Raw genomic sequence first — 20701 nt, 5'->3', positions numbered from 1 at the left:
CACTAAGCTAAGGAGGCGTATTTATATGAGAAAGGTTGATTGAAACTATCTAAATATAATATATATTATGAAATGCTGCAAAAACTATACTTCTCCAGTATTAAAATCTCCACTACTGAATCCCGAAAATAAGATTTGAATATAGAATTAAATCAATATCTGGACATTTGGGAATTATTCTTTAAAATCAATTCAAGTTATTTTCTTCTGCTTAGTTTAAGCAAAGAGTTCAAAGATTATTACATTGAAAACGAATTGAGCCTCTATTGAATAAAATCACTCTACTATATATAGAAATTATTGCAAAGATACATGGTTCAATTTAATTCAAGTTCTTAAGTTTATCAGAGAATCATAAGATGGAGAAAAGTGCAGAATTTATTTCCAGAGATATATGATAGAAATCATTCTAAAAATAAAGTATGTACGAACTTTGTAGCCGTTTTCCTTCATGGGGCAATCAAACGATAATAGTTTGAATAATGATTTTGTATTAAAGGAGAGATTTTGGAACAACTAGTGGTTAGAAAGGTCGGCTAATGATATTTTACTAGCCGTTCCTTCCAAGAGAGGTAATAGATGCGCGTAGATAATTCCTCCCCGTGGTGAAACTATTATATAAATTTATCAGGTAAGTTGTGGCCGATGCCGAGAGAAACTTTGCTAAATTCATCAAGGGTGGTGGGTAGGATAGAGTACAATGCCCGACCTAGCCTCATACATAAGTCTGAATCCGAAACTCTGCAATATACGGGTTTCTGAACTCATATTCTACATTTTGCTACAATTTATTTTACTTATATCAGTCTCTATTCTATTAAATATTAAATCCATAAATGTACAAATGAGAAATGAAAATCTTGATATCATAATCGTAAGCATCGTAATCATAAGAAGCATAACTTGTCATTAAAAAATATTTTCTATGGCGAAAGTATTTGGGCTCTCCCTATGAGAAGCCTCAAAGTGGTCTGTAGACCTCGTTATTAGTAAATTATCCTGCTTTGATACATCTTTACTTTTCTTATCATGATATGACACATAACTGCTATCAGCATCAAATGTGTAATTAGATTGGTTCAGATCTTCTTCATCAGATAAGGATGAATTCTCGTCGTCTGTCAAAGACGTACTACGAGAAAGCTCTGGGATTTCCTCATCTCCTCTGTCTTCTTCAACTCCTTCATCATATTCGTCTTCCTCTTCTTCTTGTATCGTATATTGTGAAAGATCCATAGATGGTAACTGTTTAAATGATTGGACTTTGGCAATCTGTATAGATGGAATTTGTATTTCTTCTTCTTCATCAGAATCTGAATAGTAGTAATAGTCCGAATCGCTGTCAGATTCATCTTCGTCGTCGTCATCAGAATATGAATCGGAGTCTGAGTCTGAGTCTGAGTCTGATCCAACTTCGTATTCTGTAACTTTAGTAGAAACACCTTGTTGTATCTTTCTTTCTGGCAATTGGAAGCTCACATGCTTTTGGTCGCTTTCGACCTGAGACGACATGTGCTTGGTGACTCTCTTGTCGGTTTCTTCAGCAAGATGGTCCATTATGTTGTCTAACATATTTGCTTGCGTCACCAATACTCTCAAACTAGAGTTTGGGTTAGATGCTTGTTTAGTCAATTTGTTTCTTACTGTCGATGCAAAGATATACGTCTGTGCAAACGACATAGTCGTATCTGGAATTGGCATTATTAATTTATTGTGTATCCTTGTTAACACATGTCCCAAGTATCAGTATCAAATATGCAACAGTATTGTTATTTATATAGATTTACTTGATATTAGTCATCGGGTCTTAAACGGAAATAACGATCTTAATTTTGCAATCCGATTACAAATTGGTGAGAATAACGGCTCGGAACTAAGGGAAATAACGAGCTTAAGTTCGATCCGAAAATGAAAATAACTCCGCGATTTTTAATCCGCTTAGCAAGCAATCTCCTTATTTGCGCTAGGCCCGAACAGAAACGTTTTAAGTATCCTTTGAACCAGACCCCGTATGCTTTCAAAACCTTATTAAACACAGTCATTACTAAACGGTATACACTTTCAGTAAAGCCGCACTGGATGATTCATCATCTCCATTATTCCATAGAATATAAAGTATACCTGTTTTAGGCGATTACAAATAATGTATGTATAATTTGTCATATTATAACGGTTATGGATCGGTGATACTTATGACAAAAAAAGTATGCATGCTGATAGGAATGAGTCGAACTGAGTAATATATTCATATCTGTACTTAGGTCTCGTATGTAAAAATGGTTTTGCCGTATCCACGGAACAGTTGTAGTACTTCTAAGCAAGGCATTTAGGACGGGTTTGTGCTTGCTGCAAGCAGCTAGTAAATTTTTACTGCTCTGCATTGACTAGAGCTTTGGAAGGGCTTGGGTCAGATGACTAATTCTATTCGAACTACACTTTCACTTGCGCTACACTTGGTGTTGATATAACACCTCTGTGAACATTAAGCTCTGACCACTTCTCTTGGCTACTTCGAGAATGGTTCTATAACTTGTCTACATCTAGCATACAATATGATACAACCGTGAATTTAATATTTATAAGACTAGATAAAAAACCACAAATTCATTAAATAAAATCATGCAAAAATGGAAATTTATGATTAATGGAAATAAATATCCTATTCTCTCTTCTTTTTTTGAAGTAATAATTTTGTAATAGTTCTTTAATGTTTGCTAATTGAATTAATCTAATCGAATAAACCCATACCCATGTCTTCATCGGATTCTTCAGCTTCTTCAGCAGCTTCTTCTTCAGCAGCTGGAGCATCACCAGCAGCAGCTGCGGCACCGCCAGCAGAAGCAGCAGCAGGAGCAGCAGCAGCGAATGAGAATAATAATTCCTTTAAGTCCTTACCTTCTAAAGCCTTAGCGTAGACATCAGCCCAGACATCTTCAACAGAAGCACCGGCAGCTTTGGTAATAGCTAATAATTTGTCGGAGGTAATTTCGATTTCAGCATCGGCCAAGATTAAGGCAGCGTAAGAGACAGAAGCTTCAGTAGACATCTTTAATTTCTTATATTTCTTTAATGTACCTAAGTATACTATGTAACGTCGATTAAATTTTTCATTAGTTTTGGTGTTCGTTGATACTTTCACCTCAGTCAAGTGACCCGTGCGAAAATGACAGATCCCATACTAATCAGTTTTGTGTCTCAAACGGGCTTTCATGCGATGATCACGAGAAGCAGTCACAATGTATACATATACATTCTTACTATATCCTAGATGGTACTTAAAACGTATTTTGAACATAAACTATAGACAACTTTAAAACTATTAACAGGTAAAACGCATATAAAACATACTGATAGGGACTGGCTTTTGAATTTGTCAAAAAGCCTTTAGATTTTCATTAGATCAATTCAAAAACTTGGTGAGATCACTTAACCAATTTCTGTATTCCTTCTCTTCTTTAAATTCACTGAACGAGATAATGAATTCTGCTAATTCATCATCAATTCCCTTCGATTGTAAATAAGTCTCGAATCCAGTTTGAACAGATTCATCCAAGTCAGAAAATCTAGGACCTTGGTATTTGAACTTATCGATAAATTCATTTTTGGATAAGATTTGATCGTTTAAGAGAGAAGATACATTGTTTTGGTAGTTAACAAAGTCGATCAAAAACGATGATTCGGAGGCTTGTAAGAATAAGTTCAATAATAAACCATCGTTGCTGTTTGGCTTTTCAATCAAGACTCTAACATTGCAAAGTAAGGAATCTAAAGATTCAACTTCTTCTTCCATATCCATCTCTTCAGCAGTAGGTTCACTGACTGGAATATCAGTAACTTCATCGATGTCAAAAAAGATTCTAATAGTTTCACCGCTTTCGTCTTCTTTGACTAATTGAATGTTTGAATTACCTTCAGTTTCGATAACTTTGTATCCACTTTTATTTGCAAACTCTTGGTAAACAGGATCCAATTCATTTGGGATAGAGTTGGAAAGCTTCAATTCTTGTTTCAAAACTTCCTTCAATTGCTTATCTGGGGTTGTTGAATAGTTGAATTTGCTAATTAAAATTGGTGATGATCTTGCTAATTGTGGTGCTATTCTTAAATTGTTTGCAATGATTTTTTTACCCATGCTACGGGCAGATTGACGCAAGGTTGAAGTAAGCATTCTTGAGGACATACTAATTGATTGATCTAGTTCCCTTTATAATTGAATCAGTGGGTGTTCTTAATTATCCGTATTCAACTGAACCGGTCCAAACGATGTGCTAAAAACTATCTGGTGTAGACACTACTGTGATCATATATTTTAGCAGCTTTCTGCAATCCCAGAACCGTTACGATAAACACTAAATATCAATTGTTGTAACTATTACGTGGTTTGAATTTACTAGAGTAGCGTTGTTTTGTAGGTATAAATAATTTTCTACCATATTTAATTTCAAATCTTAAGTACGATTTATATTAGATAATGATTAGAATTATAAAACAATTAAGCATGTTGCTGAAAATATATGTAGAGAAGAAAAAGTAAATGTAATAGGAAATGTTTTTAGTGAACGGTAATGTACAGATGAATCTTCTATTATATACTCAGATTTATAACAGTTCAAGAGCTTCAAAGTATTCCTGAACAAATGCTGATGATCTTCTGTAGCGACGTTCTTGGTATTTTTCAAAGATGGCTTTATGGTTAGATTCGGCATTACGACAATTTTGCAATAAGATTTCTGCTAATGGTCTTAATTGAGATTCAGTATAGCCAGAATAATAAACATGAGCTTCTGTCCATTGTCCTCTGTTAAGTAACTTTCTTGATAAGTAATGAGCTCCAGCTGCTAACCAACTTGGTTGAGAGGCGACGAATCTTGAATCCATTATTGTGATTTCTAAAAAGTATTTAGCCAAGGTCCTGGTTTCATAATCATAATCGTCAGCTTTACTAGTTCTTCTTAAAAAGGACATTGGTCCAGGCCAACCCATATCAAACTCCAAAACATCAATCATGAATCTCTCTGCTTTTAAAAATTCATCTACTGTATACGCATTATCAGCCATGTATGCAACTTCTTGAACAGTTGGACAATTGATTTCTTCATACTTTGCAGCAATGAATAATGCAACAGCGCCAACTAGTTGAAACCTCGATAACGAAACCTTACGTTTACTTAAAAATCTATCAATGTAATTTACCGTCAAGAATAATGTTTCCGGTAACAAATTGAATCTATTGTGAACTTGGACAACCCAATCAATTAAGACGCTTCTCATCTCCCATTTCAATTCGTCTTGGTTACTCATATAATTTGGATCAGGAACCAATCTATATTCAAGCTCATGCATGTAGTTAAAAATCTCTGGTGCATACTCTGCAACCATAGTAACATCAAATGTATCTTCGTCAGTTTCATCTAACGTGTTTCTAGAGAATTTCTTCATGACATATTGTAATTCATTGAATATAGCTTTGTTCCATTTTGGTTCCATAGGCTTATTATAATCTTCTTCGTCTTCTTCCTCTTCTTCTTCTTCATCGTAGTCTTCCTCTTCTTTTTCGTCTGCCTTTGGGTCTACCTGAACGATTTCTTCTTCGTCGTCGTCAAATTGCTCTACAATTCTGTTTTGATTAGCAAACTCAAATCCAATATCTTCAAGATTAGACACATCTGAACTACCCCCTAATCGATCAAAATGAAATTTGAGTACATCGTCAGAGTTCTGGCTGTTATCATAATGTTCGTTTGTGCCAAGTTCGGGTCTTGTACCTAATTCTTCATGTGGTCTTTTTTGCTGTTTTTGTTTATAAATGTGTACTTTTTGAAGAGAATTTTTCAAATTCAAATCAACTTTCCTATTTTCATTAAGCTGAGTTAAATCACCAAGTGCTTCTCTCTTATCAATACTCGAGGTGATGTTATTAGTATTGCTATTATTTGAATTTTTGGAGATCAATTTTGCACTGGTGTTACTTTTTGACTTAATCCGGGAGTTTTCATCGAAAGACTTGGTTTGATGTTTAAAAGATTTCATGTTAAGCGAATGACAATAGTAATATATTATTAATACCAGTTAATTTTTATGCTAATAGATGTTTTTTTTTTGTTATTGTTGTTATTGTTGTTTTGATGTTAGTTGTTGTTAGTGGAACTATTGAAAACAAACAGCAAATATTAATTAAACAAACCTCAATGTATTTTGTAGCGATTGAAATATGTTTATACGGATATAAACAAAGTTGGAACTGATAAGTTTGTTAATTGATAATTTGCTTCTTGAATCAAGAGTATTGTTCTAACAAAAAAAAAGGATATTTGGTTGATTAGTGATTACTGGTGAGCAAATAACCTTTGTCAAACCTAATATAGTGATTGATGTTACCAAAAGAAATATTAGTATGAATATGATACTAATTATCAATTTCTAGTCACTATTACAAAACAAAGTTAGTAATTTTATGTTTGTTGTAGTTGATGGTTTGTGGTATTTGGAATGTAAACAAATAAAATCGCGATTTGTTTTCGCAGCGTACAAAGTGCTGCTCCAGAAACACTGACCTGGCTATATAAGCAAATATAAAATGTAACTACAATAATACAGAGCGCACATTCAATACAAATTGTATAATAATAATATAATAAGATGTAATTGTAGGAATAAAGGCTTTTTCGTGGTATATAATATAACGCTTCCGGAGAATTTTACTAGTAAAGGTGGAATAGGCTGTTCTAACTGTAAAGGGTAAACTAGCTATCATCTGCAATACTAGCACAGATTACAATCTGGACCCAAGTTACATTGGAGCTTCTTGTTGGTATAAATATTATCAGTATGTGTCTATTGAGCTCATTGCGTATAATATTCAAACTGTGTCATAATATTAATGCATTGGACGGTTGAGAGACCTACAAACGACATATATCGAATACATGGCCATTACTTGGTATGAGTATATATCACAAGGTTCAGATAATACATACAGTTGAATTATATATCAATCTAGTGTTTTTGTTGGATATATTGTAGTTTCATGTTTATTCAAATTTCTTAAAACTAACGGTGAATGCGATTGCAAAATCTCCTTTTATCCAAAATTTCACCACAAATTTTCCCGGTGTCAATGATTTTTATTATTTTCTTCAAGCTTCTAATCGATAGTAGCTTCATTTCTTTCGTCTCTTCTTCTTCAATCACTCGTAGGGAAAAGGCATTGGTAATGAGTTGTATCAGACTCTTTAATTGAACTTGATTTGAGTTTTAAATCTAAAAGTCAGCACATTCTGAATCTTCAGTAGGCTAGCCTTGAAAGGCTATGTGGCCTTATCGACTAATTCAGTGTATTAGGGGCTTGCAATTTCTACATTTGAAAGGCAATGCTTATTTGATGGCTATCCCGTTATGATGGTGGTCTTTGCTTATGTAATCAGGATTGATTCTGAATCATAAAATACAAGCGTCCGGTTATATCGGTCAACAACAAAAGTCCCTTCCTATATCATCACAGAATAGTTGCAAGCTTTACAACTTGCATTGAATTGAAAATGACCACGTTGAGAGTAAGTAGCGGCGAGGAAATTATTCAATTAAAAGGTCAACTAGTTGATACTCACACTAGATGCAGACACTACCATTCAATATTAGACATAATAGCAATAAAGTTCAAATGTTGTGGTACTTATTTTCCCTGCTATAAGTGTCATCAAGAACTGGAGAGTCATGATATCATTCGATGGAAAAAGTTGGATCTTGATTCTGAAAAAGTCATTCTCTGTGGGTTGTGCTGCAACCTACTCTATTATCAAGAATACTCAGCCAATGATAACAAATGCTTATATTGCAATAGTAGTTTCAATCCTAACTGCAGTCTTCACTACGGTTTGTACTTTGAAATGTGACTTCAATTCGCCTACTATTTCATCATGTTGCAATATGGTGAAAAACGGTCATACTGCACATAGCCTTTGCCGCTTCTCCTGTGACTATCATCATTTTAAAGGGCTATATATATATGATTTCGTCCCTTCTTCTATCCAATTTTATTCAATATAGCAATTATGACTCCGTTGTCCCCTTCACCAGCAGATTCTCTGGATATTTCAGATAAAACTACCATAATTATATCTAACTTGGACAAAGATGACTTTGTTAGTGATCATAAGTCTATGACCAGCAAAATGTCATTTGTTGACCAAGTAAAGTTACATATCTTAAATTTGCCAGCACCTGCAAATGCTTCATATGGAGAAGATTACTACCTAAATATGATCGAACAGTGGTCAAATTTACCCTTTTTGAATCGTATCATCATCATCATGAAGAATGAGGATCTGGCAAAACTGCTCCACAAATACTTAACTAGCGGGTCACTTTTGCCGCAGCACACTAAAGTTTCTTTACAAGAGAACTTAATTACGAAATCCAAATCGTATGATTCATTGATTGGTGGTAATCACGACTCATTATCAATTACTAATAGGTTATCCAACTTCAAGCGGTTCCACAATGAGCCATCCAATGCAACGGAAGATTATTCTGAGCCAGAACCACAGCTGTTTAATGCATACGAAGATTTAAGCAAAATGGGGATCGATTTATCAGACTATAATGATGATGATCAGATGCAAGAATTAATTGAAGACTCAAAAGGTAATGGAGGCCTTAAGAGAACAAAGTCTTTGACTAAGACGCTTTTCAAACCTGACTTAAAAGTCAATACACAAGCCGCTAATACTCAGACTTCACGTTCGAAAATATTACCTAGTCCAACTATAACACTAGATGAAACATTTTAGTTATAGCATCTCTCAAATATATAAATACTATGGTATAGTCTATATATTATATGTATATTATATTGTATACAAATTTATTTGCAGTTGAGTAGTGGACCGCGCATAATTTTTACCAGGTCAAAAAGTTGGTTAAATAAATGAACAATCAAGGAGAACTAGACAGTCGTTAATTAAAACAGCAATGAAATTTTCCAGTTGCTTAGCATTGCCCTTACTTGTTTCATCAGTATGGGCTACGAAGAATGATGCAGCAGTTTATCAATTGAATTCTCAAGAATCAAGTAAAGCCCCTGTTGTGACTAACAAAGATGTCTTGCTCTACTTATCAGATAGGTTTGATATTTCTGATTACTATAAAATAGGTGATAATAGAGACGAAGTCATCGAATTTATTGATCAACAGAATGAGCTTATCAACTCCAAAAACACTGACAATGCTAAATTACTTGTGTTGATTAATGGAGTTTCGAACCCAAATGAAGTTTTCCAATCCATTAAACCAGCATTTAAAATAAAGGGATCTAATGGATATTTAATCCATTCTATTATGACCAAATTTCCAAAACAAATTGCAACTATTGGTAATTACAGTTATATCCCTTTAACTAATGAAATTAGACTAGTATCTAAACATCATCAAGACAATTCATTGTTGAAGCATTTCGAATATTTTAATGAAAAGCTCGTGGGAATTTGGAATTCATTTACAAAGACTGTGGAAACTGATAATCAAATCATCTTAACTAACAAGGTTCACCAAGACGCTACTACATTGAAGTTGATTAATGACAAATTGTTTATAAATGAATTATCACAATTAGTGCACTTGAATGCAGTGGCGCCAAATAGTGGTGATTCTATGTTTATCAACTTGAATTCATTATTCTCTCTTGGTAAGAAGACTGGATATGATTCGGAAACTTACAATCTTTCAGTTAAAGTATTATCAGATTACTTGGTTGCGTTATCAGCTAAATATGATATTTCTGTCATTGCATTACCTGTTGATAACAACAACAAACACTTAAGTAACCACTTACAAAAGAGAGGTCAAGAGCTAAACGAAATTTTCAAAGAAAGTAATGTCAACAAGAGAGCTTCCAATAATGGTGTATGCTTTTCTTCTGAAGATGCGTGTAAAGTTGGCACTTCAAGTTGTAATTCCCACGGAAAGTGTGCCAAAGTTAAATCAGGATGTTGGTCCTGTGTTTGCGCTGCTACTCTTAATGAAGCCAAAACAAAGACTACTAACTGGTCTGGCTATGATTGTAGTAAAAAGGATGTTTCATCAGAAGCCAATTTGCTCTTGTGGACAACTTTAGCTTTGTTGATTTTATTTATTGGTGGTATAAAATTATTATACAGCGTCGGTAATGAATCATTACCTGGTGTTTTAGGAGCTGCTACCGTTTCTAAAAAGTCACAATAAACCTTTCTTGAATATTAGTTTTTTATAAAATATATTAGTTAGTTATTTATGCCAATAGATTTTACAAGGCCGAATACAGTAATTTTTTTGTACGCGATAAACATGGTACGAGCTATTCAAAAATTCAAAAAAAGGATCTGCTTTGGTTTCCAATCATACAAGTCAAGCAATTATGAAGTTTACTAGGAAATCACTTGTTTCAGCATTCATGCTGTTATGTGTTATCTGTATAATATATTTTATGTCCTCCTCCTCGTCTGAGGGATCACTAGGCAAATCCTCACCAATTAATTTAAGTAAGAACAATGACTACTATGACTTCAAAAATGAACAGAGCAACCTAAAAGTTCCAGATTCAAGTAACGACGAAGTAGATAACCCAGAAGTAATTAAGAGGCCTTCTAAGCAATCCAAACAGTCAAAAGAAGAAGTTCCAGACGACGATATTATTCTTGAAGCAACTAATGTCCAATTCACAGAAACTCCCTTTATGCCAAAAATGGCTAATGAGACATTAAAGGCACAATTAGGAAATGCAGCCTGGAGATTGTTCCATACCATATTGGCAAGATACCCAGACGAACCTAGCAAGCAAGAGCAAACCACATTAAATCAATACATTCATTTATTTGCTCAAGTCTATCCTTGTGGAGACTGTGCAAGACATTTCCAAGGACTTTTATCTAAATATCCTCCTCAAATTAAGTCTAGAAAAACCGCTGCTTTATGGGGCTGTCATATACATAATAAGGTGAACGAGAGACTAGAGAAGCCTGAATATGATTGTACCACAATTCTCGAAGATTACGACTGTGGGTGTGGAAGCGATGAAAAAGAAGATGACAAGACTTTAGGAAATGAAAACATTGAACATTTACGAAGTATTAAGGTTAATGAAAAAGAAGAATCACCTCAACTCGGAGGTTGAGTATGAGCATAACATATATTCTGAAAAGAAAACCATACTAATGACTCAACGAAGTAATTCACTTTAAATGCCCTTTATTAAATATATATATATAATAATATACTAAACTATTGTGCAACAATTTGAAGCATCAGAATTTGCATGTCTCTGCTTTCTAAACCTTTCGTACTGCTTGAACTTATTCTGCTCGGGAGGCAACTTCCAGAGACTTGGAATTATATAGTCTGGTGTATCCTGAACGTAATTAGATATTCTAATAGTTAGTCCTTATCTCTAAGAATTTTTAACTGCGATATAAATACGTACAATAATGAAGCATTAGAAGCAGGTATTCTGTCTCGCAAAAGTGCTTCTTTCAACCTTGAATTGAATTCTTGAATTCGCCTTAATTTAATTTCGGCTATCCTGCTAGAGAGTGCTTCTGGTTTGTCCTCCATATTTATCCTTAGTTTGTAATATCTCTTTATATTTTTATTAGTATGCTTCTTATAAATTTACTTGAAGGGTTCATTCACACATTTGCAAAACTGCATGCCGCATAAATAATGGTATGTGCGATTAGTGGTATATATACTTAAATAGTTATACAGAATAATCCACATACGTTGCCGTCTAATTATGATGTTATATAAGACAATTGGAAGTATTCCAGTTGATAAATACTAGGTACTAAATGCAGATGTATCCATAAAAGAGGTCGATGCTTCTCACATATTATTATCGCTCGGTAGATCTCAGGCTCGAAGATATATACTTGCTTTTCATAATAAGCACATGTAACAATATTGATTAGAAGAAAAACAATATCAAAATGCAAACTGCAATAACTGTAGCCAATATTAATGTATCTCTTTTTCTCCGGGTATTAATTCGAGAAATAAGCACATTTATGCCTGGTATCAGCAGGACAGCACCCATCATCCTCAGTTGGGCATTATTCAAGTAAGCTCTTTGACTGTAGAGCTCATCTCTAGTATTATATGCCTGTTGCAAGAGTCTTTCCGCAAATGAATTAGCGTTGTCTGCTCGAACTCTCTCGTCCAATATGTAATCATTGGCGTTCAAATCACGGTTGTTTGAATTATTTGATGATCTTTCTCTATGTGCATTGATGTCAGATCTTACCGAAAACAACAAGTTATTTCTATTCCTTTCTTCGTTTATAACACCTTTGATTTTGGCATATGACCGCTTATGCTCGCTCAATATTTCTTTATGTCTTTGGAGTTGTTGTAACTTGGACGTGGACAAATTCGTGTCTGTTTCGGATATTCTATTCAATGTATTTATAACATTTTCCCGTTTCTCTAAGTTTTCGGATATGGAATCACTGAGTTCATTTTCTTCGTCACTTGAGTTTGTATTAGATAAGTTTTGAAATGCAGAATATCGTGATAACAAACTATCAGCCTGTTTTTCTAAACTCAACGCATGCGACCTGGTTTGTGTAAATGTTGCTGATGACATTTTGATTGGTTCTATTCTGTTAAAGTATGTCAGACAAGGTGCTTTTCATTATGGTTTATCTGTTGTTTATGAACAGTGTTATATACAGTACTCATACTGAGCCAATAAATTAGTATCTCATTATGATTACACCTCTTTATATTTACGATATATGGTAAATATATCAAAATGGAAACGCCAATTGAACTTAAAGAGATAACACCTGAACCGATGACATTAGAGGATTTAAATCTAATAGCGAAGGAGAAAGGAGTCCCGAATTACAAACCGCACAAACGTAATCCTATACTTCTGAAAATACTCTTCTACCTTCTCAAGGTGCAAAAATATTCAGCATATACGTTTTCAAGTTTTCTCGGGTTACATTTAACATCTGTGGTTATAGTTCCAGGCTTAGGCGTACCTATGCTACTCGGACAAGAAATATTTGAGATGAGCAGAGCTGTGTATCAGTCTATTCCGTACTTTGAGAATCTTGTAATCATTGGATCAAGTGTTTGTCATATTTTCTCTGGTATAGGGATCCGGATAATCAGAAATTACATTAAGAGCGGTCAGAATCATCATTCCAAATTGGTGCATGAGCCAGTAATCAAAAATGACGAAAGGGATGATATCGGCTTAGGTGGTATCACAGGATTAATCGGATTGGGTTATAGAAAGTCCATGATATCAAGACTCATACCAGGATTGAGTCCGTTACTGTTTTCAGGGTATTTATTGCTTCCATTAATAGGGTACCATTTCACGAAATTCAGGCATATTCCTAACGTTATTGATGGTGATTCAAGCTTGATTAACTTGGAATATATTACATACTACTTAAACAAATCACCATTAGAAAAGGTCGGAAATGCCATAAATTACATTGCTCTAATGGGCTTGGTCGTAGTAGGATCTTACCATTTTGTCAGTGGCTTCTTGAAATTAAACCATAAATATAGCTTGAACTATAAAAAATTAGGATACTCATTCATTGGTGGACTCAGTATATTGGGGTGCATCAGTCTCGTAAGATTCAAGAGCTTGCCATTGGCAGAAGGATTCATAGGAAAACTGTTTACTAATTACGTGAATTATTTAGCAGTATAATGCTTGAACCAATAAATTCGGACAGATCTCGGCTTTCTCATTAGAATGATTCACTTGGACTAGTTCTACCACATCGCACCTACACATAACTCAATTCACTCTCTGCCAATAGCGATGTTAATGCATAAGCTTTTCGCTCAAAACAGTGAGAAGAATAGTAGAAAATATACAATAAGAAGCGCTTTATTGCGAGATACAAACACCACCAAAATATTGTGCTGATTGCACAAACTATCACACCAATACCTAACTCGTATATTATTAGGCTTCAATACACATAATCACTCCTATTACGTCTCTCTCTCTCCAACTACAAAGTATCCCCATTAATAAGCATATATTCCATATAAATCTCTTAATATACACAGCTCTTGGTCAAATGATCTATTATGTGGTGATAGTTTCCGCTTGAGCAGCTTCAGGTCCTAATGTTGGTTGTTTAACGCTTCTCTTTGATCTGTAGTCCTTAACGGCACTCTTAATAGCATCTTCGGCCAACATAGAACAATGCAACTTCACTGGAGGCAATGACAATTCCTTTGCAATAGCGGTGTTCTTAATCTTTACAGCTTCTTCTATAGTCTTACCCTTGACCAATTCTGTAAGGTATGAAGATGAAGCAATGGCTGATCCACAACCAAACGTCTTGAATTTCACATCCTTGATAACTCCAGTTTCTTCATCAACTTGAATTTGTAATCTCATAACATCACCACATGCTGGAGCTCCAACCAATCCGGTACCAACATCCTCATCGAGCTTATTCAATGTACCGACATTTCTAGGGTTTGAATAGTGATCAAGCACCTTTTCGTGATATAATCTCTTAGTTGGGAGTGCCATAGATGGCATCATATTAACTCTATTAACTGCTGGCATAACCCTTCTAGCTGGGTTAGCTAATCTTAAAAATGATCTACTAATCATCGTTATTAATTATTAATAATTTTGAATTATGTTAACGTATAATGAAAGATAACGTTTTTATGTAAAATAAGTCTTTTACTGACGGTGGAGCCTTTATATATGAAGATAATTATTAATTTCTTCGGATATTACATAATGAAAGTTCCGACATTATGTAATTGGTCATATGGGGAGTGATGGCTTATGTAAACCATTTGAGATTGGAGCATATGCTCAGAACACTCCCAAGAGCAATGTCGCGATCCCGGTCATTTTCGAGACATTAGCTTGGACACTAAGCAATGTCGTATTGATGGGATGTACAGGACCTCCTGATTGGCGTGGAATTGGCAGACGTTGCACAAAGTCCTTTGATGATAAGTGCATACGGAATAATACAGAAGGTATAAGCTGAAAGAAGCCACCAACTAAAAACCAGTGGTCGTATTGCTAAAGCTAGCCATCATTAGTTGCATGGTATAATCGGAATATAGCCGACTATATCGACATTGCTATTCAAATAAATAGAATTCAAATACCAAACAAACCGGATAAGCCTAGTCAGCGGTTAAATCCAGCCAAGACATAACAGTGAAGTTATTCGAAGACAGTAAGCAAAAACTAGAGTTGAGAATTTGAAAAAGGATTGATCAAACTGTAATATCGATTGGAATTGTACTGGCAGGTCATAATATGGCAGATCAAGTAAGTAACGAATATGATACCGGGGTATCGAACGGGGATGTTGATTGGTTATTTCGAGGCAAATCGAAGAAGCTAACAAAGAAAATGAACAATTGCTCTGTGTCGGGGGATAAAGAGAAGAAGGGTGGTTTGTCTGATGATGGGGGTGCATTTGAAAAAAGAAATGAGGGAGATAGCAGAGATAGTGAAGAGAACAGCAGAAAGGCATCTGAAAAGCCTGCTGGACATTCTTCGTCAGATCTCTTGTCACCGCCACAGGAACAGCAAGTAAAAAAGGATCACGATCTGCCTAAAACTACACAATTGAAGCAGCAATTGCCGCTGCAACCACAACCACCACCTGAAAAGAAGAAGTTGGATTTGTTCAAATTGGGTGGCAGATCAAGATCATCCTCTACTGGAAGCACAAATTTAGAAAAGTACGATATATCTCTAACGCATGTTCCTAAAAGAAGGAGTAGTGTTGCTGTATCACCAGTACCTTCTCACTCTTCAGGGTCGAGCACTACACATTCTGCAAGTGCAAACGTACTGGATTCACTGGATAACTCCCCGGGTGTTTCGCGATCAAACTCAACATCGGGAAAAAGGTCGCTTTTCAGTTCTATATCTGCCAAATTCAAGTCTAATTCGGCAGGTTCTGCTTCGAGCCAATCGTCTAATAATGTATCTCCTACAACATCCAAATTGAACCCCAACTTGTTAGGAGCTTCATATAATAGTAATAACCCGCCATCGCAAGATCTTACAACGTTGGTGGATAAGCCTCCTTCTGGTATACCTGTTAATTCTAGACGAAAGAATTCTATTCAAGCATTTAAATCATCACATCAACAACCTAGTAAATCAGCAGACAATAAGGTTGTATCGAATAAGAAACTGAGCAAATCTGATAACCCATTAGATGAATTAAATAATATTAAGTTGAGAAGAATTACATTTGCTGTTGATAAATTAGCCTTTGATCCCCAGCAGCAAATTCCTTCAAGACGCCCTAAAAAAGGGAATGTATTGATACCTGAAGATATAGTTGCACCACCACCTAGACTTTCTCAAGGTATTTCATTGAGTGACACGAATGGGAATAAGACTAATGCTCAACCAGATAATAAATATTCCGAAAAGGAACTAAGTCGAGCCATTGAGGCACAAAAAAGGGCTCTTATAGAGGCTGAGAAACATGCTGATGAAGCGCACTTATCAGCTAGAAGGATTGCACATGAAGTCAGTACTTTCAGACAGAGAAGAAACTCGAAGCAAAAAGAAGAGGAAGAAGAGGAAGAAGTAGATAAATCTTTCTCGCATGACATGGAGAATGTTGAAATTGATAAACCACTACATGTTCATGAAAACCACTTTGATAATATGGATCCTGCTGACCAAGAAGGTTCGGGACATAGCCATACGGATCTTGAAGAAAAGAATTTAATTGAAAATCTTTCTTTGGAAACTATATACACAAGATGTTGCCATTTGAGAGAAATTTTGCCAATACCTGCAACACTAAAACAATTGAAAAACAAGACCAAACCTCTACCAGTATTGAAATTATTGAACCCAAAACCAACTTTGATCGACGTTTTATCATTTAGTGATTTCATCGCTATTACACCAATTAATACTGTCATATTTGATAACGTTACGATGACTACTGAAATGTTACAACATTTTTTATCTTCATTAGTTAACAACAATTTCGTTGAAAAGTTATCCTTGAGAAACGTTGCAATTGATGAAGTTGGTTGGAAATTTCTTTGTAAGTTTCTTTCAAAGAGCCAGAGTATTAAAAAGTTAGACATTTCACAACAGAGGATTAAGTCAGATACAAAGAAATCATGTATCAGGTCTTCAATGAACTGGAATCTTTTTATTCAATCCTTGATCTTGAGGGGTGGGATTGAGGAATTGGTTATAAATGGGTGCAAATTATCTGATGAAACTTTTAAAGACTTGATTGAAAATGCCGTCAGACTATCCACGTATAGATTAGGTATAGCGTCAATCGAGTTGAATCAGTTCAAGGCAAATATTGTTGCAGATTGGATTACGGATGAAAAATCTAAATGTGTTGGTGTTGATATTGCATTCAATGATTTGAGCAAGGGACAGTTGATTCCGTTTATAAATGCATTTTATAAGGGAAATCTGAAGTTGATATTTTTTTCATTGAATTCGACGAAATTAACCGACATAGACCAAGCGTCGGAATTGATTAGATCCTTAAGTTATGTTAAAACTTTGAGGTTTTTAGATCTAAGCTCGTTGCCTGATTTATTCCCCGGAATCATTTCGAGGCTTAAAAAGTATTTGCCTCAATTCCCTTCCTTGAGAAGAATTCAATTTGATTTAAACGAATTGTCTAGTTTGTCGATTGGCGCTATTGCTGATATATTGCCAAAAATAGAAGGATTGGTTCATGTGTCTTTCTTAGGTAATAAAGATATTAATCATGGATCTGCTGCTACCTTGTACACTGCTGTCAAATTATCAAAATCGATATTCACCTTGGATTTGGATTACGACTTAATTCCGGATGCATTATCTCAAAGAATTGCTTTCTATTTGATGAGAAATATGGATAAGAGTATGAATTCGGACGGAGTCATTAATAATTCTGAAAATGCAAACGAAGAAGAATTGATGTTCGATGGTTCTTTATTGATGGAAACAGCTGAAAAATTAATAATCGAAAACGATAAGAATGCAGACACAAAGGTTGACTTAAAGATTCAAAAGATCATTACAAATGCGTTGATTGAAAGAACAAGGGCGGTAAGAACAGATCTTCATCAGAATATTGATAATTTGTTTCAGAAAAGAAATCAAGGAACCTTGTCTCTTGAAGATAAGGAGACTTTATTGAGACTTTGTTTACTTGATGCCTCTTTAGAAAAGGTTGTGCATATGTTCGAGGAACGTAGTAAAGCTTATAAAACAGGTAATAGCCCATCTTTACAAGCTAGTCCATCACCATCATTTAAAATTAGTGATGATAATCCTAATAATTCTCAAATCGTACAGAATTCTGAGGGAGCTACAAAACACGAACAAATCAATCCTGCTACAGTTACTAATAGCAATTTGAAAATTGATTTACAAGGGCGTGATGCATTGCATGAAAATTCTAATGAATTGATTACGGCTGGTCCAATCTTGTCTCCACAAAATGTGGAACGCTTAAATATACCAAGTTATTTTCCATCTACGGAACAAACTTTTCAACCTCATCAAGTTGTTATTGATTCGTCGTCCGATGGGAGGAACGTACCTATTGATAACTTAACGGGTAGACCTGTTTTAATGAAATCTATTTCGCAAACATCACTCCATGCCAAAGAATTAGAACAAGAAGAGGGTGAGTTACACAGATGGGGTGTTTTCATTGAACAAAGGAATAACAGTGAAAATGACTCGACTAAAATAACTGATCCTAAAGCTAACACGGATTCACAACAACAGAACAAGCGTGAAGTGCCAACTCTTAACGTTTTACCTTCGGGCTCTGAATTAAGAGATGCTATCATTGCGGCAAAAGGTATCGAATCTATCACCGATCTAATTGATAACATTAATGACAATAGAATTAGCATTGAAAATATTTACAAAATAGAAGATATGTCAGGCCAGTCACATAATGAAAAATTACGAACAAGCAATCCAGACATCAATTCACAACCGTCATTACAACAGACTAACAGATCTGCACATTTAAAGCAAGGATCCTTACCTTACAAGGAAGATAACGGTTCGATTGATTCGATGGAAAATCAAAAGAGTTGTGAAAGTAGTTGTGTGAATCAGTCAAACAATACTTGTAATTGCCAAGATCAAAGGGATAATGCTGTTGTCGATGAAGTTTATGATAAGCTTTTAAATGATGCCCAAAGGGTTAGATCTAACAAACAGGAGTAAATAAGATTATTTTAGTACAATAAATATAAGTAATAGTACTACAAGCTTTATTAGAAAATACCTTATAAGATTGATCCTATAAAAAGATATATACTAGAAATCAAAATTAAAAATTATTATAATTCAATAAATTAGACATTACAGAATTAAATAACTTATTGAGAAGCCTTGAAAGCAGCAATCTTGTCAGCAATCTTTTGGTCTCTTTCGGCCTTAGATAACTTAGTTTGTCTGTATTTCTTAGATTCAGCAGCGTATTGTTCCTTGGTGAATTTCTTTTCGGTTGGCTTGAAAGATGGGTCTTCTCTGATCTTTTCATGAGCGTTCATGTATAATTCTTCGACATCTTCAGCTTCAATTTCATCGTCAAGGTAAGACTTGAATAAGGTTCTGAATTTTTCTTCATCATCATCCATTAATTCTTCCATGTATTCAGCGACGTGACCACCCATGATGTACTTTCTCAATAATTCAGCATCTAATTCTTCACCTTCGATATCCCAACCTGGGAATCTGTTTGGAGAGTGTGGAACGTATAAACCACCGTCAGAAGCACCCTTTAAGACACCGAAAACTCTGGCACCAGTGGTGGTTCTTTGTAAACCGATATCTAAGAAAGCCTTGAATGGTCTTGGGCCATCTTCAACAGCTTCAGTGAGTTCGAATTCACCTTCGACTTCTTCGACACCCTTGTAGGTTTCGTCTAAGCCTAACTTTTGTAAAGCTCTTCTGGCAACTAATAAACCAACAGCGTATGCAGCAGACCAGTTAGTTAAACCGTGGCTAATACCGTATCTTGGTAATTCGTGAGCGTAAGCAGCAGTGAAAACAACATCACCGGTGATTTGAGAAGAAACAATTTGGGCAATGATGTCTTTGTTAGTGAATCTAACAACTAATCTGTACTTTGGAGTGTTGTACTTAGCCTTGTGTTGAGTGACTAATCTCTTTCTTTGGTAGTAGTCAGTCTTACCTTCTTGTCTTCTACGGAAAGGAGTTTGGAAACGGGAGTGGTAAGAGGAGCTCTTTAAAACTTGATCGAAAGGCATTTTCAGTTAGTTTGTTTTAATGTAAAGAACAAATTGAATGGATGTAAAACTGAAAAACTTTTTTTCACTAGTACTGAATTGAGTGAAAAATTTTTCGAGCCAAATATTTTAATGGTTTGTACACGATTATTTGGTTCTTCAGTGTGAGAAAAAGATATGCTTGTATTTACCCAGGTAATGCACTAATCAGTATGTAATTTACCGCTATTTTGCAATCATCAGTTTTAATGGTAGCATCTTACCGAATTTGAAAATAATACGGTCTTTCTACCTTGTATCGATAGCACATACTTAATGAGAAGAATTTAAACATTACATGTTGTATATAATTTGCGGTCATTAAAAATATATATAATATACATACATATATATAGATATATAACACATAGTGATCTAGCAAAGAGGAGGTCCTTCAAGATAACAA

At 34.9% G+C, this 20701-nt stretch overlaps 12 protein-coding genes across 12 annotated transcripts; 5 read left to right on the top strand and 7 right to left on the bottom strand.

The window, feature by feature from the left end:
• Positions 1-909: 909 nt before the first annotated feature.
• On the bottom strand, positions 910-1701 carry AC631_01793 (uncharacterized protein; the record flags this gene model as incomplete). Its single annotated transcript, XM_015610623.1, has 1 exon — positions 910-1701. One exon carries the CDS (start codon positions 1699-1701, stop codon positions 910-912), a length of 792 nt encoding a protein of 263 aa, XP_015468526.1.
• A 1027-nt stretch (positions 1702-2728) lies between these two features.
• On the bottom strand, positions 2729-3046 carry RPP1B (ribosomal protein P1 beta; the record flags this gene model as incomplete). Its single annotated transcript, XM_015610622.1, has 1 exon — positions 2729-3046. One exon carries the CDS (start codon positions 3044-3046, stop codon positions 2729-2731), a length of 318 nt encoding a protein of 105 aa, XP_015468525.1.
• Positions 3047-3400: 354 nt separating this feature from the next.
• On the bottom strand, positions 3401-4168 carry MAM33 (Mam33p; the record flags this gene model as incomplete). The annotated part of the gene is made up of 1 exon (XM_015610621.1): positions 3401-4168. One exon carries the CDS (start codon positions 4166-4168, stop codon positions 3401-3403), a length of 768 nt encoding a protein of 255 aa, XP_015468524.1.
• A 431-nt stretch (positions 4169-4599) lies between these two features.
• Positions 4600-6030, bottom strand: CLB4 (B-type cyclin; the record flags this gene model as incomplete). The annotated part of the gene is made up of 1 exon (XM_015610620.1): positions 4600-6030. The coding sequence occupies one exon, from the start codon at positions 6028-6030 to the stop codon at positions 4600-4602; it is 1431 nt and encodes a 476-aa protein (XP_015468523.1).
• A 2021-nt stretch (positions 6031-8051) lies between these two features.
• Positions 8052-8789, top strand: AC631_01789 (uncharacterized protein; the record flags this gene model as incomplete). The annotated part of the gene is made up of 1 exon (XM_015610619.1): positions 8052-8789. One exon carries the CDS (start codon positions 8052-8054, stop codon positions 8787-8789), a length of 738 nt encoding a protein of 245 aa, XP_015468522.1.
• Positions 8790-8970: 181 nt separating this feature from the next.
• Positions 8971-10218, top strand: AC631_01788 (uncharacterized protein; the record flags this gene model as incomplete). Its single annotated transcript, XM_015610618.1, has 1 exon — positions 8971-10218. One exon carries the CDS (start codon positions 8971-8973, stop codon positions 10216-10218), a length of 1248 nt encoding a protein of 415 aa, XP_015468521.1.
• Positions 10219-10459: 241 nt separating this feature from the next.
• On the top strand, positions 10460-11146 carry AC631_01787 (flavin-linked sulfhydryl oxidase; the record flags this gene model as incomplete). The annotated part of the gene is made up of 1 exon (XM_015610617.1): positions 10460-11146. The coding sequence occupies one exon, from the start codon at positions 10460-10462 to the stop codon at positions 11144-11146; it is 687 nt and encodes a 228-aa protein (XP_015468520.1).
• A 789-nt stretch (positions 11147-11935) lies between these two features.
• On the bottom strand, positions 11936-12613 carry AC631_01786 (uncharacterized protein; the record flags this gene model as incomplete). The annotated part of the gene is made up of 1 exon (XM_015610616.1): positions 11936-12613. One exon carries the CDS (start codon positions 12611-12613, stop codon positions 11936-11938), a length of 678 nt encoding a protein of 225 aa, XP_015468519.1.
• Positions 12614-12781: 168 nt separating this feature from the next.
• Positions 12782-13705, top strand: AC631_01785 (uncharacterized protein; the record flags this gene model as incomplete). The annotated part of the gene is made up of 1 exon (XM_015610615.1): positions 12782-13705. The coding sequence occupies one exon, from the start codon at positions 12782-12784 to the stop codon at positions 13703-13705; it is 924 nt and encodes a 307-aa protein (XP_015468518.1).
• Positions 13706-14092: 387 nt separating this feature from the next.
• On the bottom strand, positions 14093-14632 carry ISU1 (iron-binding protein; the record flags this gene model as incomplete). The annotated part of the gene is made up of 1 exon (XM_015610614.1): positions 14093-14632. One exon carries the CDS (start codon positions 14630-14632, stop codon positions 14093-14095), a length of 540 nt encoding a protein of 179 aa, XP_015468517.1.
• A 672-nt stretch (positions 14633-15304) lies between these two features.
• Positions 15305-19228, top strand: LPI9 (protein phosphatase regulator; the record flags this gene model as incomplete). The annotated part of the gene is made up of 1 exon (XM_015610613.1): positions 15305-19228. The coding sequence occupies one exon, from the start codon at positions 15305-15307 to the stop codon at positions 19226-19228; it is 3924 nt and encodes a 1307-aa protein (XP_015468516.1).
• Positions 19229-19383: 155 nt separating this feature from the next.
• RPL5 (60S ribosomal protein uL18) lies at positions 19384-20277 on the bottom strand (the record flags this gene model as incomplete). The annotated part of the gene is made up of 1 exon (XM_015610612.1): positions 19384-20277. One exon carries the CDS (start codon positions 20275-20277, stop codon positions 19384-19386), a length of 894 nt encoding a protein of 297 aa, XP_015468515.1.
• Between the last annotated feature and the right edge of the window lie 424 nt (positions 20278-20701).

This window comes from Debaryomyces fabryi, assembly GCF_001447935.2.
Source record: "Debaryomyces fabryi strain CBS 789 chromosome Unknown contig00027, whole genome shotgun sequence".
In the NCBI taxonomy this organism is placed as follows: Eukaryota; Fungi; Ascomycota; class Pichiomycetes; order Serinales; family Debaryomycetaceae; genus Debaryomyces; species Debaryomyces fabryi.
Note: the sequence above shows the minus strand (reverse complement) of the source record. Positions and strands in the feature narration are given on the sequence as shown.